Source organism: Hippichthys cyanospilos, chromosome 5 (genome assembly GCF_059441005.1).
Source record: "Hippichthys cyanospilos isolate Australia breed blue-spotted pipefish chromosome 5, RoL_Hcya_1.0, whole genome shotgun sequence".
In the NCBI taxonomy this organism is placed as follows: domain Eukaryota; kingdom Metazoa; phylum Chordata; class Actinopteri; order Syngnathiformes; family Syngnathidae; genus Hippichthys; species Hippichthys cyanospilos.
In genome coordinates, this window is record NC_142373.1 from 13,397,544 (window position 1) to 13,416,435 (window position 18,892).

An 18,892-nucleotide genomic window follows, 5' to 3' on the forward strand; every position below is an offset into this window, starting at 1 on the left:
AGCACGCAGATAAGCAGATGGTCATCATCTCGTGCAGTTGGACAACGAAAGCCGATGGCTTCATTCACTCCTTTGAGTCTGGTGTACTTGTATGTTTCGAAAAACACATTTGATCAAACCTTTTCCTGATAAAGTGCTCGGGGAGATGATTTGCATTTTAAGGGTGCCACTAAAGCGGCACAATGTCCTTCGCAAAATGTGTGTGTGTGCACGTGCGCGGGCTTGTACGTGCGCATGCGTTTGTTTGTATGTCTGTGTGTTTTAGTCACGTGACTCAACTTTTTGCAGTCATTAATTTTGATGCATCATTGTGGGTTGAATGTGAATTAGGCTGTTTTTTTTTTTTCATATGACCCAAATTTTGGGGTTAAATACAGATGATGGTCCATACCTGCTATTGCCACTTTCGAGCGCTTAGGGTTGAAGTGATGTTCTAGAAATATTTGATTTCAGCAACATTGAGAGGACTTGAGTGACCTGACCCCCCCCCCCCCCCTTACCCCCCCTTTCATTGTTGACCTTCTTCCTGTGAAGCAGCAGTGCTAAGCACTCGAGAAAGTCACGCATGTGAAATTTGATGATGGTCCCAAGGAGAGCGCTTGCACATCCAAGGTTGGCAATGAAAATAGGAGACTTTTATGGAAGTCAATTGTGCTTGTGGCCGAATCCAAAATGTTTGCGAGGTCCCGTTGGCCTTCACATTTGTCCTGTACATGCACAAGACACTTTATTAATCCCATTAAAAGTTGAATAAATCAGACATGGTTGGCAGAGCACTTTTGTGTTTTGTTTTATTTTTGTTGTTGTTGCTTTTTTTACTTCCTGTACACCTCTTAAATTAGCTTGCTGCTTTTTAGTGAGAGTTGTCTTACCTTCGGCAGTAGATAAAACCATAATTTAAAAAAAAAAAAAAAAAACGTTTTAATGGAGGATGTCGGTCACAAAGCCTGATGGAGTGAACGTTTGTTATGAAAGTAAGCAGGAAGAAGCAGGGCAAAGTCTCCAAATTCCTGATGGAATTCTTAAAAAGTTGTGAAAAGCAGCCTCCCCCCTGCTTCAAATGAAAAACATGCGGCAAAGTTTGAATAATTAAGAGCGCAACTTTGTGACCTATATAAAATATTTTCCCCCTGATTTCTGCTCTTCTCTGCTTTCAAGCAAGTGTAAAATACAAAGAAGCTTCAAGTGGCATCTTCTTATTGACGTTTACCTTCCTTCATGTCCTCCATTGACTAACTGCTGGAATCTGGCACGAATTCATACTGGGAGAATATTCCAAGAATAGAAGAGAAATGTGAAAGTTTGTCACCACGTGCCCACCTTTGAAGTCGACTTTTGTCTTTTTAGGATCTGGAAGAAACGATGGCAGCCAACTTCTTCCTGATGTTCTCCTCGTTTGTGAGGATGTTGGACCTCACCGCGTAAATTTTGTCTTGATAGTCTTTCATCTGTTGGTCCAGCTCGCCCAGTTCCGCTTTGAGAGGTTCTACTGCCTGCTCGGTCACTCTGTACAAGCAGCAATATGACACACAAAGTTTTTATTTTTTTTTTTTCTGGAGCAATTTAGAGTAGCGGTCAAATGTCTGGAAATTCAAATTCAGAATCTTCTCAGTTGACAGAGGTCAACTTTATATTACTTTCATTTTTATAAGTTTTTTATAATTTTTTTAATCAATTGTTAGGGTAAAAATCTGATCTAGAAACGACTGGTACAAAATTGGAAATAAAGTACTAAAATCTTACCTAAAATTATTGATGATCTTATTACTTTATCACTTGGAGTAATCGATTACTTTAGTAATTAGTTACCTAAATCAATTGCTTATTAATCATGACAACTTTACTTTATTTAACTAGAGTAATTGATTAATTAGTGACCTAAAGAAATTGATTGCTTTAGTGCAGTACTTAAATAAAAGTACCTTAGAAAATTACCTTTAGTATTTAATTACCTGAAAAAGCATTAAGAAAGTAGCCATATTTTAAACATCATTATACTTGAGAAAAAAAAAAATGAAAGTAATATAATTTATATGGGATTGAATTTCTGGACCGAAAAATGCATTTGGTATTGAAAGACTTAAGTAATTGATTATTTTTGGTAAATACCATAATATGTACAGCTGAAATGATGAATAAAGTAATTGATTACTTTACTAATCAATAATTTTCGACAACAAAGTACCTTTTGCTAATTACTTTAGCTAAGGCTTTAGTACTTAGTTTGGTACCAGCCATTTTTGGACCCTACTTTCGCCTAACACCTGAAAAAAATACATATATAAAAATATCTGGACTCTTCGAAAACTGAAAAACACGTCTTTGGCATTGAATGGGTTGACGGCGTCTATTGTCATCACATGTAATGATTGAGTTAAGAGATGAAGAAGCGATACCGACTTGTGTTCGTGCAGCAAGGCCTGCGCGTGCTCCTTGTTTTCCTTCCGCCAGCTGTGGAGCTCGGCTTGCATGGCGTCGATGTCCTCCTGCACGTAGTCCATAATCTTGCCCAAAGGCAGCGCGCTCTGACACACCGACTGGATGGACGCGCGCAGACGCTCCACCTCCCGCGTCACCAGGTCCTGCTCTTTCTTCCGGGCTTCGTCCGACAAAAGTTTCTGAAGATGCGAGAGCGGAGAACAAAGGGTGAGCGCCACCTCCTCAACTTTGCACTTTTGCAGTTTTTATTTTGTGCTCACTCAGTATGTAAAGCGAGTTTGAATATTTATATTATGTGGACAAAATGAGGACTTCTGCACTTTATAGAGGTTTACAAATTTGAGGGTAAAAAGTTGTTTTGCTCAATTATGGAATAAGCCTAAACCAAAATGTGGAAACGGTGAAGAGTCAATATAACATGATTCAGCGAAATGTTTCCTCGCGTTACAATTTAGACCCATAAATGCACCTGAAAATGTGTTTACGTCTTCTGTGGGACAATAACTAAGGGTGCACTCAAAAATTCCAAGTGGCCTAAACATTCAAGCGGCTAATGAATCCGAATGGTCAGAATACCTCTTTGCATTTATTGGTGGCTGAAGGTTCGTAGTCTTTTTTGGTATCCAGGATCTTTTTCACCAGTCCACCTGCATGATTGGAAACCTTCTTTGGACGGGATTGCGCAAGTCATGTGAAAGAATAGCTAACGGGAGTTTGCTGTTTTATTTTCATGGAGAGAAACTCAAAGTGGGGAAAAGTATAAAAAATGTACCATGTTTTTCTTCACTGCTCAGCTCTTGTGCAGATTCCTGAAACAGAAGAGCCAAATGAGGACAAGTGCTGAAGAAAATGATAATGAAAAGGATGATTCAAATGGTCCTGCTTTGCCCGATTCCTACTCATCGTTTACCTTCTCGTGAGCATCTGCAGCTTCTGGTGCCGCCTCTGCCACAAGAAACTGCTCATCTTCCTCATCCTCATCATCAGATCGCTTCTTCCCTTCTCTGATGACTGTTGACTTGGTGCTAGAATGCCTGCAAAGGATAAGAAAGTCATCTGAGAAAGATCCTTTATTTTTTTTTGCAGATTGTGGTTTAGTGCGGAGAAGAACATGCGCCAATGTCACCTCTCAGACGGAAGACCTTCAGTGAAGCTCTCCTGCTTCTTGACTCGCGGAGGAGCCGGGCGAGCACTGCTGCTCCGTGCCGTTCGGTTGTTGCTAGGCGACCAAAGACGCATCAATTGCGATGGATTGATTCAGAATGTCAATTCCGGTGTCCTCGTCACAGACCTGGAGGCCACGTCGGATGGGAGTGAGGAACTGGTAGTATCTCCACTTTCCTTGTTAGGAGGACTCTGCCTCTGCTGAGCATCTTAGGAAAAAAAAAGTGACTCAAGTGTCAGTATGTAACTGATGTACACTTTATTTAGTACCATCAATACTTTTTATTTGCAAGCCAAAATCAAACATCATATAAACTTCTCAGTTTTCCAGGTCATGGTATTCTGCAAAAAAATCAAGGAATCAAGGAAATCTATTTTTTGTTGTTTTCAACAAATTTCTCGGCAATTATGCTTTTAAGCATTTTTTTTTTGGACAGCTACGCTAATTGAACCAAGCTTCTTAAGCACCTCCGAAAACATCCCAGAGGTTTTGGTCAAGCACTCCAAAAAAGTAGTGCTTAAGCTTGGCTTTCAGTCCGTCTACATGCTAACTAACTTCCTGCGAGTATCAGCAAATGTAAATAAATGCTTTTCAAAATTATGACAGGAACAGTACCTTTTTCTTTTCAAATTAAGAGCAAATGAACTGGAACATTAAGCAACTTTTCACTCGTGTGAGTGACAGACCATCCATTTATTTTCTAGAGCCGCTTATTCTCACACGGGTCGCAGGCTTGCTGGTGCCTATCCCTGCTGAATTCGAGCAGTAGCAGTCTCGTTAAATAATGCTACGTTAAGTAAAAAACACCCCACTTTCGTGTCAATTGATGGCAATTTAAAAACAGAGAAGCGTCACAAGATCATTTTTGTATTTTGGGTGCTGTGTTTCGAACCCCTAAAATATATTTAAAAAATAATAGTAGGCAGCAATTCCGAAAGTGTCTTTGACGGTATCAGGTCAAACTGAGCAAAGCATTTTATTTTTAAGGACATGTTTTCCTCACTAAATTTAATTGTTTGTAATTTCCCCCATTTAATGTAATCCGACCACAGTTCACGAAAGATTTCAAATAGAAACTCTTACCGCCGACTTCGCTGTCCGACTCATCTGTTGAGAAAAGAGAAAACAAACCATCAACTTGGGTTCTTTCCCCATTCAGAAAATGAGGTTAACGTTTGCATACATTTCCATACATTTGAGGTAACGGAACATGTACCTCCGAAAGTGTTTTTCCTCCTTTGCCCTTTGGCAGAAGCGGGCTGACTTGTTTTTCCCGGACTGTCGGTCCATGACTGTGGCGGCTTGTGTCTCTCGCTCTCTGCGCTTCTTAATTTTTCCCGCTCTTTTTCTCTTGTCTTGTTGCTTTCCCTGGCTTGACCTCTGTCCTCCTTTTCCCGCTCGTTGCTCGGCGCGCGCTCCCGACGCTTGTCCTCTCGCTCGCCGTCATTGGCGGGTTCCTGATCTCGCCGGTGGTTCTTGGCGAAGCTTTCTCTGTCATGGCGGTGTTTCCTGTCGCTGTCTCGACAGTGCCTCTCTTGCTCTCTGGGCGGTTCCGGCTCCTTCTCTACCCGGTTCTCGCTCTGCTCCGGCATCTTTTTCTCCTGGAATAATTCCAAATAAAATATGTTATATAACGCAACTCAATCTGACAGTTTGTAATCGTGGTCATCAAAACTTAAGAGGTAGTCTGTAGACACATGGAATGTCACCACCTCCAACTCAATACAATAAGGCCCTTTCCAGTGCAGGAACATATTTTTCGAACTTTTTCGAGAACTTCCCCATTTACTAGGCCTCTCTAAACCATACTTGGCGGCTTAGTCCATGTCAGAGACTAAATATTTGCCAATACCCAAAGATTGGGTGTCAATATGGGCCCCACTTTTCATGACAACACACATTCCCTCTAGCCCGGGACCAATTGTTCGTATTCGCCCCAACGTCTCCACTGACCTCTCTGTCCATTTGCGCTTCTCTTCCGTCCGCGGGTTCCTTGTCTTGGGATTTGCCCGCGCCGTCCTTGGTCCTCACGTCCAGCCTCTCTCGTCCGAGAACTCTCTTGACTGCCTCCTTACTGGACATCTGTCAAGACGTCCATTCCAGGAAGAGTGAAGGTCCAACATTTGACGTTTTCTAAACTTCAATGGCGAGACAAACTTTGTTGAGGCAACACTTGGCGATGGCCTGCAGTAGCTCGTTGGTCTTCTCGGGTTCATGACCGGCGACGATATGCGCCGGTCTCACCGCGAGGGGCTCCCCAGTGACCAGGACCACAACATCAATTGCCTTCTGAAGGAACGCCATCTTCATCTCTTTGTCCTAAAATTTTCAAAAGGCACTTTACTATCCACCGGGTAGGTTTCTGGAAGTTTCAACGACGTACCTTGATACATTCCGACTTTAATTCATTCTCTTTGTACAAGCCTCTCATGAAGCCGGTGGTTCTGATGATCTGAAGGTGAAAGTGGACACAAGGTATCGGCATGGAAGCCGCACATTGACTGCTAGAAAGCACCTGATTGGATTGTCATGAAAACAATTGTATTCAACCTCTCAACTGACCAAATTACTAACATGGCTCACATTATTTCTTTATAAAATTGCATCCACCTGTCAGTCGTCATGATGGATGGCTGGATGGATGGATGGATGGATGGATGGATGGATGGATGGATGGATGGATGGATGGATGGATAGATAGATAGATAGATAGATAGATAGATAGATAGATAGATAGATAGATAGATAGATAGATAGATAGATAGATAGATAGATAGATAGATAGATAGATAGATAGATAGATAGATAGATAGATAGATAGATAGATAGATAGATAGATAGATAGATAGAAAAAGGCATCTTGTGGTTGCTCGCGTTACAATCTTATACAAAGTAACAGCGTCACCTGTTGGTTGTTTTGTATTAAAACAGCGGCTCCGCAGTCAAATCGGTTATCAAACAGGAAGCGTTTAGTACGAGCACCAATGTAATACTTTTTGTATGTGGTTATGAACATCAAAACGAATTCTGGAGTTTGTCTTTGTTTTGGTTTTTATTTTGTTTTTTTTTTCTGTTTGTGGCTTTCAACGTTACTTGCTCTGCCAAGATCTCACCTCGGTAAAGATGTCGTGCAGGTATCGAAACGGCGGCTTGCTTAGGAGTTTTTCAGTAAGAGCCGGTTTCTTGATCACTTTTCCCAGCGTGCTTTGAGTCTTTTTGATGACTAGACCGTTCATGGTCGCCATCATTCGATAACGATGTCCCAGATTTCTGTTCTAGATTGTTTTTGTCAAATGAACTTATTCAGATGTCATTTGAGGAAAACAAGAGCCGGTGAGAGAAATGATTCGGACTTTTATTTCGTTGTGTTGATGACTGCTGACGTCACACTGCACACGACTACTACGTCATATTCTTCATTGGGAGTATTGTATCAGTTTATCCACGTATAACCTATCCAGGAATCAATTATTGTAACCGTTTTTCTATTATTATTATTATTATTTTTATTATTATTAGCATTCCTATTCATCTTAGAACGGTTGTTAAAGTTGTTAAAGGTCGTAATCATGGATTTTGGTTTGAATTACCAGAAGACGACCCCGTGGAAATCAGGTGAACGTTTCACTAAAACCTCAATGTTCGCGCAATTGTTTATTAATATAATTATTAGTTGTATTTGATATGATTTATTTTCGTTCTTGTCTGTTTTATCAATGATAGAAAATTAATTTTGTAATGTGATTTTTAAAACGTGTTTTAAGAAATGATTCGTTTGTATGCACAGTATCTGTGGGCGGCACTACATTTGTCATTAAAGCCAGAGACGGCAGTAGAGGGAGTCTGTAGATCTGTGCTACTGAAAAATTGTTAGAACAAGAAAGGGAACACAAACACACACACACACACACACACACACACACCCTCCCCTCCCCGACCGCTTCTTCTTCCCAAATACGCAAGCGCGAAGTTTTAGCCTTGGAATTAAAACAGAAGCGATTCTGATACTTTTCTGTATTAAATTCCCCTTTAAAAAAAAAAAAACAAAACATTGCCGCAATGAACGCGGCGGTTGTTAAAAAAACACAAGACTGGCTCGGAAAAGTGATAAAGAAACCGCCTCTGACTGAAAAACTGCTCAGCAAACCACCGTTTCGCTACCTGCACGACATCTTCAGTGAGGTGAGACTGAAGTTAGCACGTTTATTTGCGAAATGTGAAATTTATGTTCATTTTGCTCGCATGGGAAAAGGGCGAGCGCTCGCCTGCTCTGCTTAGTGAGCTTAGCGAAATTAGCTCACTAGCTGCACTGCTTAGCTATTTTAATTCGCTAGCAATGTCGAAATTGCACGATGCATCGTTTTATTGTAGGGAAAACCACCGCGGGCGGCTTCGATGCAACAACGCCACACAAATCGACTATCTGTCGGAGTAGTTGGGCGTTGGGTTGTGTCTTGCCGTTGCCATTGACACACCGCAAACAACGTTGTAGTCAGGTGATGCTAGATGCGCTTCAGGGATAGCAGCTGAGTCGATTTCTTCTTCATCGAATCAACGTTGAATTAATCGTTGAAGAGTAGATGTTGGAAGGCAGATGTTTTATTTTAATTTAGACATGTTTGCTCAAGAGACGAAGAGAAAACATCGCACTTAAATTGGTCGAGATTTTCTCCCCCTTAATGGACTTCGCTTTATTTCTCGTAATACAGGAAAAAAATAATAATTTTCCATAAAAAGATTTTGATAACGACAACATTTGTCGTGTACAACTAATAGGAAAAAAGAACTTTCCACTTGTTGTTGACCAGAAACGATAATCTGTGGTCAAGGTTCTGGTAATGACCAATCACAGCTCACTTGATGCCAACGTGACATTCACAAACTTAGCTGTGATTGGTTGTTCTCAGTTAACAACCAGCACATGTGATTTCATTTTCAGGCGACAGCAAGTGGAAAAGTTTTGTTCTTAAAAAATAATGTATTAATCTAATTAATTTTAGATTTTAAAAATAATTATAGAATCTCAATTTTGAAAATGTTGCAACAGTCAAAAATACCATTATTTAAAGGTGAAATAATTTTCTCATATTGTAAATTATTAGATTGAGAGTATACCTTTACCAATAGCACTTATCCCAAATGTATACCAGTAGATACAGACGTTTACCAGGACATGATTGCACATAACCCTGGTGTCAAGCACCGTAATTTAAGTTTCCAGTTCTCAATGTCGACACGAGCACTCTTCTTCAGGTAGTTAGTGTGATATTTCACCTTGCCAGCATACATATTTGATAAAGCACTATGTGTCAGCATTTGCACGCCTTTTAATGGAGTCATCCATCCATTTGCTATAGCTGCATGTCCTCACTGGCATGTCTATTTATTAAGTCTTAAAAAAAAAAGGAGAAAAAAAGAGTTCATGGGGGTGCATTTAAATCAACCGGCCATCTAAGTAGTCAGGGTTTAGTCTTAAAAGCTCAATGACATGCTTGTATGAAAATAACACAAAGGATGACTGAGAAGGTCTTATCTGTTCTGTTCACTTTTAGATCATCAGAACCACTGGTTTTATGAAAGGACTGTACAAAGACAGTGAGTTAAAGTCAGATAACGTAAAGGTAAGTGTGCCTTTGCTGCTATGTGTCACAATAAACTTCAAATTTCCTGCAAAACTTTGAAGAACGATCTATGCTTTTAGTCCCATTGTTCTGTGAGTCTTGTCGCACATTTTATTGCGTTTCACCTTGTTTTTATTTATGCTCAAGCATGTTAGAAGTCTTCTGGTTCGCTCACCAGTGGATAAAGCGATCAGCAGAACAAAGGCTATTCTCGAGTTACATGTAAACGCTTGCTCTTTCGACTTCATGTGGTGACTGACAACACTTGGCTGACTTCAGCAATATTTGTCCTGTTAAAAAAAACATAAACATTAACCCAGAAAATATTGTTAGTGTAAAAACAGCCAAATAATAATAAAAAAAACCTCACATAAAACTCAATAAATGCAAAAATATGACAAACAAAAAGCATTTATGCGAACAAAAATGACCTATATTTAACTCAAACTGTTAAATAAAAGATATATAAACAATAAACAAAGACATTTATAATAAATGAAAAAAGATAACTATAAAAAGAAAGTAAAAAAACAACCCCCCCCCCCCCCCCCTTTTTTTTTTTCTTGTAGGATAAAGAGACAAAGATATCCTTCCTTCAAAAAGCCATCGATGTTGTGATCCTTGTCAGCGGGGAGCCCCTTGCCGCAAAGCCGGCACGTATCGTGGCCGGCCACGAGCCAGAGAAGACCAATGAGCTGCTGCAGACTATTGCCAAGTGCTGCCTCAATAAGGTCCGTTCATTCATACACACCTCATTCATTATAGAGATGGTGCCTGTTTTGGACAAAGTCTTGAACAGCCACCTCAAAGAGAATGATGACATTGATTAATTAGGTTACTCGTAAAGTTATTTGAAACTTGTTGTATGATGAAAAAATTAAAAATATATCATCCAAAGCTGTCCAGTGAGGAGGCAGTGAAACGGGTACTTTCCGGAGAGAGGGTGGACCTGAAAGCCAAGACCACTTCCAAGTCCCAAGACAAAGAAAATCGTGAAGGACGTGAGCATCAGTCATCAGATAGAGAGGTAAAATGAACTCTGTACCCAGTACAGTGGTTATTACGTGGGTGTGTGCGTACCTCTTGAGGCTCCGTAAGATTTACCCGGGTTTGAAGCTTTTGAAAGCTAATTTGAAGCTTTTTAATGCTGTGACAGGAACAGTACAGCTTTTATTTCAAATTCAGGTCAAATTATGTTGTTCAAATCAAACAATTTATTGCTAGATTGTGTTTTAGTCCCTCCTTTGCAAAACATTTTATACCTTTATTTAGGTGTTTTATACGGATGCGCATTGTCATCATTTAAGCAATTTTCCGGCAGATGAGCCAAAAATAAAATAGATGTTACAAGAACCAGCTTCTTGAGTTTCTGAATAAAATACACCGAGAGATGCCACTACAAATGTAGCTGTTGAATACAGCAGACACGGATTGCAAGCTATTTTTTTTAAATCCGAGAATGCATTGCACTGTTTAGAGAGTACTAAAAAAAAATCACATGGGTACATCATTGAATAAAGAACCACTGAGCTAGATGCATTTCCACCATTCCGTCTTTTATCATCAACATTGTTATGGACTCATTCAGGAGAGGAAGCGGATCGAGCGCAGCGGGAGCAGAGATGACAAGGACCCAGAGCAGCCCAGAGAGCGGGAAAGACAGCGGCGAGATGGCGAGCAAGACCAGCGCCACGACAGAGAGCGTTCCGGCAAGAACCAGCGCCGCGAACAGGTCCGCGTTAAAGACGCTGACCAAGAAAAGAGCCGCGAGCGAGCGAGAGACAAGGATAGGGACAAAGCCAGAGCAAAAGACAGAGACAGGGAGAAGGATAAAGACCACGAAAGAAGTCGAGATAGCGACAGAACGCGAGAGAGGGACTCTCAAAGGGAACCTGACAAAAGTAAAGACAAACGACAAGACCGAGACAAAGAGCGAACCCAAGACAAGAACAGAAGTCAAGAGAGAGAGGGTCATAGCAAGGTATGGTTAAAAAAAATAATAAACATTTTCACAGTACCAATGAATGTTTTTCAAATTAAAATCAATGTATTCATACGCAGGACCAAGTATCAGAAGTACAACAAAAACCCAGCGAGGAGGAGTTAAAAAAAACTACCAAACCTGCTCCAGCCGTAAGCTCTGTTCTTTACTATCCTTTACAAAATGTGATTTAAGTATTTATGGTAGATTCTATGTTTGATTTTATTCGTAAGAATTGTTTTTCTTTGTATTGCTCCTCCCTGTGTTCTTGGAAGGAACCAAAGCCAGCTGATGAGGTATTACATTCAGTAATCATGTAGGCCACAATGATGGGTTGATTTTTCTTTTTTTGGCCTTTTGGGCTTGTCTGCTGGTGAAGTGATCATTAGAACTAGAGAGTGTCAGGTGTGATTGATATTTTTTGTTTGAAAACGAGCACTATTTGTCGTAACGTTTGTCTTCTTTGAATGTGCAGCCTGCAGAGAATGTTGAAAATCAGGTAACTGATTCGCAGACGTCACAATTATGCAACATGTTTTTTTGAAGACGCCTCTTGAGATGGGGGCCAAATTGACACATCTTAACATATTACAAATGAAATAAAAGTATCAATTTCGTCCAAATGTTTTTCTTTTCATTTAAAAAACATTTTTCTTATGCATTCAAATGTTTTTAAATAAGATTAATTTGCCTCATATGAAAATAGTAAGAAAGAAAGCCTGAGCAATATGGCCGCAAAATGATACGTGATCATTTTTTCAGTCATGCTGTATGATTGCGATTTTAATCGATTTTACACAGTAATAAAAGATTTAAAAAATGGCAAATTAATGATTTCATTCAATTTATTTCCCAGAACTAGTAAGAAGAGACATTAACAGACCTCCCCAACTTTAAACATAAGAAACGCAGTTTGACTTGCACACCCCGAAAGAAATTTCTTTGTGTTCCCAGTTGGATAGTCCGGCAAGAATCCCTCGTCCGTCTTCTGCCAAAGGGCAAAGGAGAAAACCTCGAATTGCGGGACAGGGTAAGCATCCATCCCCCTCACAAAATGGTTTTCAATGTAGCGGCTTAACCTTTGTTACTTTTGTACTGGTAAAAGTGTATTCAGGGTTACCGTTTGTTTTCCAAGTTGGTGTAAAGCTACCTTTCTCTTCTCTTTCTTTTTTCAGATGAATCTGACAGTGAGGGTGGTAAGTGCTTCTATTTTAAGACTATGCAGACTACTATGGGGCCATCAGAAATTCAACATGAAACGGTTTGATCATAAAACAGTACCAATATTCTCATGCTAGATTGTTCTCATTAAGCTTCCCCCTCTGACCCCAATGATCAGAATATTTTGATATTCTGAAAGAACATTTGCATAACTGTGGTCAATTGGCAGTATTAATGACATGGCTTTTGGACCTTTCATAGATGCTGATCTTCCCAAGGAAAGTGAAGATGCAGCAGGTGCCTCATTTCCTTCTGAAAGTACCTCCAGGTCTGTAGCCACAACATCAAATGTTACTTTTTCAGCTCTAGTATCTGCAGCTCCCATGGACCAGTTTTATGATCATGAAATAGAAATTACACAGAGGAATTGAAAAGTGGCATTAATTTCTTGAAATTGTAAGGCAAAATTCTGTATTGGAATATACAGTATAGGTTTTGCTTTCATATTTTCATTGCATTCTTGGGGTAAATTTTATGAATCTAAAGTATTAGTGGTATTGGTATCAGTGACCTCAACACTCATTCGGGTATTAATACTCAACATTTTTGTAAGGATAAATAAATGCACATTTTTTGACTCCTTAAATAATTACTTTTTATGCCCGTACATCTTTTGCTATCCACACATGATCTAACCCGTTTGTGAATGCAGTGATTAATTAAACGGCTCCTGTGTTGCTGTCTCAATGTTACTAGTGTGGAAATAACTAATCGACAACGAGTTGCCAGTTTTAATTAATCCAGCGATGTTAATGCGGATTTCATTGTCAGCAATAAGCGGATGGCTCGGCCCAGCAGCGCCCGTCCGGCTCCTCCTCGAGTCAAGAAACAGGAGAGCTTCAGTGATGGCGTCGCAGCTGAGAGGTGACCGCTGCAAATTCTTTTCAAATCCTTTTTTCTTTTTTCAATTGAAAGTGTTGGTACTTCCCATAGAATGATTCATTTATGTTGACAACACGGGCATGCTGCTGGTTACGTTGCGGCAAAAATATGGGTGTGCTTGTTGGGTCCTTTGTAGGCTTTCTAGTGCCAAGTCGTCAGTCATCAGAGAGGGCAAGAAGCAGTCTGACGATGAGGATGAGCAAGACGAGCAGTTTCTTGTGGCAGAGGCCGCCCCTGAACCTGCAGATGCTCACCAGAAGGTTACTGATGATGACAATAAATTCACTAAAGCAGATATATTTTCATTATATGGCGAGTTGTGTTTTCCTGGCATACATGCTAACCTAATGCCATGTCAATTTTGTGTTTCCTGTTCCAGGAATCTGCACCGGACCTCATCGCTGATGAAATACACGGTACGGTCATTTTGTTTTCCTTTATTTTTGTGTTTCTTTCCATTGAAATTCCCCTTGAGAACAATAAAGTTTATCTTAGCTTATTTTTAAAGCAAACGACACAAATTAATTTTGTCGAACGATTGTCTCCATGAATTCAGGTGGTCTTGTCAAAAAAATCCTAGAGACCAAAAAAGACTATGAAACGCCACCGTCCTCAATTCAATCGAAAGAGGTACAGTACCGCTCTTGACTTTTCCTTCTTTGTCCACTAGAGGGCCCCCTTTTACCCATAAACGTGTGACACGGGCAGCGGGTAGTCCTATCAATGAGTTCAATCAGACATGTGTGAAATGTCTCTGAATGATAATTGGCCGCTTTGAAATGTGCCGTGCAACCCTGGTTATTATCACAGAGCAGATGTAAACAACGGCAGTGTCGGGGGTGCAATTACGCTGCCTTGAAACCGCAAAAATGTTCCCCTTCACCCGAGTCGAAGGTCTAATATCCTGACAAGCGAGCGTGGCTTCGCACAGACCACACACACGACCCGCGCACACATCAAGATGTCTGGAGCCAAATAAGCTCTGCGCTTGCTCAATATCAGCAGAAAGGCCCAAATACAAACTCCTGCTTTGTGTGTGATCAAATATCTGCCAGCTTGGCGTTTAGTTTCATAACAAGCGTAGGAGCTGAAAATTCTTTGTCCTCCACGTGTGGACATTAGAGTGTGGCTGTTGGTCATGCTGCGTTTTGTCGGTAACAATTAGTTCACCACCTCTCAAAAATAATCAATTATTCAGGTAATCAATAAGTTGGTGATTCATCATTGCACCACTGTATTAGTGAGGCTACGGCAAAATCTGGATGTCCTCCACATGTGGGTGTTTAAGTCCAATTTGTCTGTCTGTGTAGTCATAAGTCCTGCTGTATTTTGTCTGCGTGGATGTGTGAAAAAAGAGAGAGATTGTGTATATTTCTGCATGATTGTCTGGACTGGCGTGTGAGCGTGATCTCATTGTTTTGCACGTGCGGGCCTCGTCTGCAATGTGGGTGCGAAAGGCCAACGCGTTCTTTGGGTGGTCCTCTGAATCGAGGCGCACTCGGCCTGCGTCGCCATCCAGCCCACCCCGAACCAACACTGTTATGGACTGTCGCTCATGTAACCCCCCCAATTGCGGCCTCTGACATCATCTGTCATAAAACACACCTCAGGCTTGATGTTCACCACCAAGGAGCATCATATCCAAAAGCGAAAAGGCCTCCGTCAAAAGTGAAATAACCTTGTCCGCTTTCTACTAATTGTCCTCATTCAAACTTCTCGGTTTCCAGCTAGTCCAAACCCACATCGCAGACTATCCTGCGCGGTTTCTAAAGATAGACGTGAGCAGGTAGGTGAGGTCGGCGCCGGCCCTCCCGCCCTCGTCAGCTGCGTAAAGAACTCAAATGACTTCCTTCCTGACATGAAAGTGCAGCCAGGTCAGTTTAACGGAGTCATTTTTCCTGGCATAATCACGGCCGAGAAAAAAACAAAAGTAAATATTGAACTTGCTTATTCCATGTTGGATGTCAGGTTTGAAATTTCAGCTGCCAGACGTGGTGAGAGCCAGTCACTCGCTGCTTAGACTTCCGAGCATAAACGCTGACGTTTGGCTCTTGATTTAACTCGACGGTACTGTACCTTTCTAGCTAATTCAATTACGCCAGCGCAAGTAAGATATTTGATGCACATAGAGGCGGATGGCCTTGCCTTGACCCCATTGGCGCCATTGTATATTTATCCAAAATACTTCTCCTTTTATTTACACAGAATTTGGCCCTCGCAGCAGCTGCGTTTGCACAAGAATTTTGTGTACCCTTTTCAAATTTGCCTTGATGAAGGTTTGTAACACATAAATAAACGCCGTGGCACACAAATGGAAGCCTGTTGAGAGAACGCCACAGAGCGAGGGGAGAGGGGCCGCAAAACCCCGCGGAGTTGCCGAGAAAATAAATATTCTTCTCTGCAACACTTCATGAGCATGGCGGCGGCAGACCTTTTCGCTATTTGCCGAGCACAAAAGGGAATCAACTTGACGTTGGGATAATCGTCTTATTTCTTTTGATGCGATTTGGTCACATGCTACTAGCCGGTCTTTTACTGTGAAAATATACACGGCGGAAACGGTTAAGTGCACATGCGTCCAACCTACGGCGCGAGGGCCTTTTGCGTACTACCATCAATTGTTTTTGCTGCATATACTAAAAATATTTCAGGCACCCTGTGACATTATCATAAAAAAGAAGAAAAAGTTGGGAAAAATGCAAAAGTCCCAAAAAGTATTTACAATTGAAACGGTAGTGTAGTGGAAAGTGTGATGAAGGGAGTTGGACTACCATAACACCCTAAATTCTTTTTCTGCTCACTTTGAACAGAACGTTGTGATGTCGCAGGTTTCAAAATTGATGGATATAGTAATGTTTTTCCACTTAATTTTCAGCGACGTTCCCCTCGCAAACTTTTTCACACAAAGTGCACTAGGTCAAACTTATTGCAACATGGAGCAAAATGTTGCTAAAAAACTCAACTTTGCATGCCTTGTTTTCTCAGGGTTTATAGGCACGCGCATCGTCATTCATGACACCATTTTAATTCATGGATGTTATAGCACTCTGTTTTAAGTCTTTTTTGTTTTCATCCCAAAACGCTTCGGGGATTGTTGGTTAGAAAAAAAAAATCACAGATTGTACATTATTGATAAAAGGTCGAGAGGCACTACTTAAGACAAATTTCAGTGATGAATTTCAAAGTAGCTTTTGTGGGGTTTTTTTGTTGTTGTTTTTTTTTTCTTGTAGTCCCTGAGTGACCTTTTAAAAGCAGACTTTTTTAAAGTTAAGTTGATACTTTCACACTGTGTTTGCCTAAGAAGTCAACGCGTGGTAGCAAATAAAGAAATGAAGACCCGGTATGGTCTGCGCTATGCAGACCAAACCAAAATTCTGGCGGAACCGCAGTGTTTGTGTAGCTGCAGGGCTCTCATCACCCGCTGCAAAGCCACCCACCTTGACCGTGGACTGCGGGCCTGAGGCTTTTCAAGCCTCACACTCTGGAACCACCTCACCTCCCTTTAAAAAAAAAAAAAAAGCCCCATGTCCACTACCTGGTCACGGCAGGTGTCTTGGCCGCCACGAGCCCAACTTGAAAGCAGGCCCAAGTGTGGCAGTTGTTACTCAATCCTGCAGTCAAACAGCTTGTTACCAAACTAAACAAAGGCTACGAGTGCAGGTGGGGCACGCGTGTGTGCGTAAATGGGTGTTTATGTCTGCAAGGATGTGTGTGTCTGGCTTCTCGTTACACGCACACACAGGCGCACTTAAACAGTGCCCAGGCTTTTGGCCAAGCCCAGCTGAGCAAACATCCTCGGGTTTGGGGAGGTACCCCGACTTTTTGTCATCGGTGTAACTGCCCACCCTCACCCCGCCGCCTCAGCCAATCAACATACCGGAGGCCTTCGCCATCTCGCCGAGCGCTTCCCCTGCTTGGACCAGCATAATTTAGCCACACGTTTGATTTTTGTTTTCGCATCTTTGTAACATAACTAAAATTTTAGAATTGAAATTCATAATGGAGTCTGGCTCAAAGCTACCATTGACACATTGCCGGTAGAAATCAATCAGAGAATTTAAGTAATGTCATTTATTTGTCATTTCGAGTTTTCCAGCATTATGAATTTTGCTAAAAAGCTAAAAAAGGGTTTTGCACAAGTCATAGACTGTTTTAGACTGACTGCAGTTTTACATACTTATTTATTGCAAGTCATTTTTTATTTTTGGACCACTATCTTATTCATTTGTCTCCACTATGGGCCCAAACTCAAGATATGTTCGGGGAGGCCCGGGTGTCCTCAACTGAGAACGCAAGGAAAGCAGTAGGGTAGCTCCATTTAGTCAGAAAATAAAACCCAAAAACTAATGTCTACTCAGGTGGACACAAATGAATTCTTTGACGTCTATGGCCGTCAATGGCAGTGAATGAGTTCCTTTCGAATCTTCAGAAGCATGTGTCGGACGAAGCCCGGAAGAAAGAGCAGGACCTGGTGACGCGAGAGGTGGAGCGTCTGCGCGCGTCCATCCAGTCGGTGTGTCAGAGCGCGCTGCCTTTGGGCAAGATCATGGACTACGTGCAGGAGGACATCGACGCCATGCAAGCCGAGCTGCAAAGCTGGCGGAAGGAAAACAAGGAGCACGCTCAGGCTTTGCTTCAGGAGGAGAAGTGAGTATACATGCCAAATTGGGGAACGTCAATTCTTCTTTTGTTCAGCCTTCTCAAATATATCATGAAGATGCGTTCTCAAGATTGAATTTCAATGATTGTGTTCATGCTTGTCCAGCGCGACCGAGTGGGCGTTAGAACCTCTTAAAGCTGAACTATATGAACTGGACCAAATGATCACTGATTACCAGGACAAAATCTGTACAATGAGGTCCAACATACTGAAGAACGAAGAGAAGATTCAGAAGAAGTTGACTGGAATCATCTCCTCTTCCACCTGAAGTGAGGAATCTTCAAGCGGCTGTGAGAAAAATGGAATGGAATGAACACTGTCATAGGTTTAGCTCCATTCAATTGTGAATAGCCACAATTAGGTCAGTGCAATATTTTACATCTTTGTCAGTTGTAAACTCATTAACTCACGTTACTGGATATAAACGTCATTGACGGTGGATGAGTTAAAAAAAATCACACTGAGCATCTGAAAATAGGTACAGACAGTTATAGACAGTCATACAGGAATTTATGAAAATGGATGGATACGTTGTAATATTTACTCCAAGTTGACTCCCACTGTGGTGCCTTTGAGAGCAAAGTTGTTTTTTAAAGTTTGTAAATTACGCCATTAGATTTACTGTATGCCCTTATCACCAACAACAGCTAAATGAATAGATGGCTGAATGCGAGATTGCAGTCTGATGAAATTATGAACATGATCCCACAAAAACAAGGTTTTATTTCCATATCAGTCAACATGGCAGCGATTAATACTCACTTTCAAGTTATGTCATAATTTATGCCTAGAGTAGAAACAGAACATGCATTTGTGAAGGCGTTATTGCCACTGTATATTCTGTACATGTAGAGATTGTATTATAGTTTATATTAATGTTTTGGTTTTTGTAGTGAACTAGAATAATAAATGGCTACAATAAA

At 41.1% G+C, this 18,892-nt stretch overlaps 2 protein-coding genes across 4 annotated transcripts; one reads left to right on the top strand and one right to left on the bottom strand.

The window, feature by feature from the left end:
* Positions 1–592: 592 nt before the first annotated feature.
* On the bottom strand, positions 593–6,962 carry LOC148423614 (intraflagellar transport protein 54-like). Its single transcript, XM_088415449.1, has 13 exons — positions 6,718–6,962; positions 5,988–6,056; positions 5,762–5,923; positions 5,558–5,686; positions 4,821–5,205; positions 4,688–4,711; positions 3,731–3,812; positions 3,566–3,658; positions 3,350–3,473; positions 3,212–3,248; positions 3,016–3,086; positions 2,401–2,618; positions 593–1,506 (listed from the first exon to the last, which is right to left on the bottom strand). Exons 1-13 carry the CDS (start codon positions 6,850–6,852, stop codon positions 1,344–1,346), a joined length of 1,692 nt encoding a protein of 563 aa, XP_088271575.1. The 5' UTR covers positions 6,853–6,962; the 3' UTR covers positions 593–1,343.
* Positions 6,963–7,522: 560 nt separating this feature from the next.
* LOC148423615 (intraflagellar transport protein 54-like) lies at positions 7,523–18,892 on the top strand. 3 transcript variants are annotated; one of them, XM_088415373.1, is made up of 17 exons: positions 7,523–7,786; positions 9,157–9,225; positions 9,795–9,956; positions 10,124–10,252; positions 10,814–11,206; positions 11,287–11,358; positions 11,482–11,502; positions 11,682–11,705; positions 12,161–12,236; positions 12,382–12,402; positions 12,629–12,695; positions 13,199–13,291; positions 13,446–13,569; positions 13,689–13,725; positions 13,866–13,939; positions 17,739–17,956; positions 18,075–18,892. In XM_088415373.1, the coding sequence occupies exons 1-17, from the start codon at positions 7,664–7,666 to the stop codon at positions 18,235–18,237; spliced, it is 1,866 nt and encodes a 621-aa protein (XP_088271499.1). In that variant the 5' UTR covers positions 7,523–7,663; the 3' UTR covers positions 18,238–18,892. The 3 variants fall into 3 exon arrangements, with proteins under 3 accessions (XP_088271499.1, XP_088271500.1, XP_088271502.1); XM_088415374.1 differs by lacking the exon at positions 11,682–11,705; XM_088415376.1 differs by lacking the exons at positions 11,482–11,502; positions 11,682–11,705.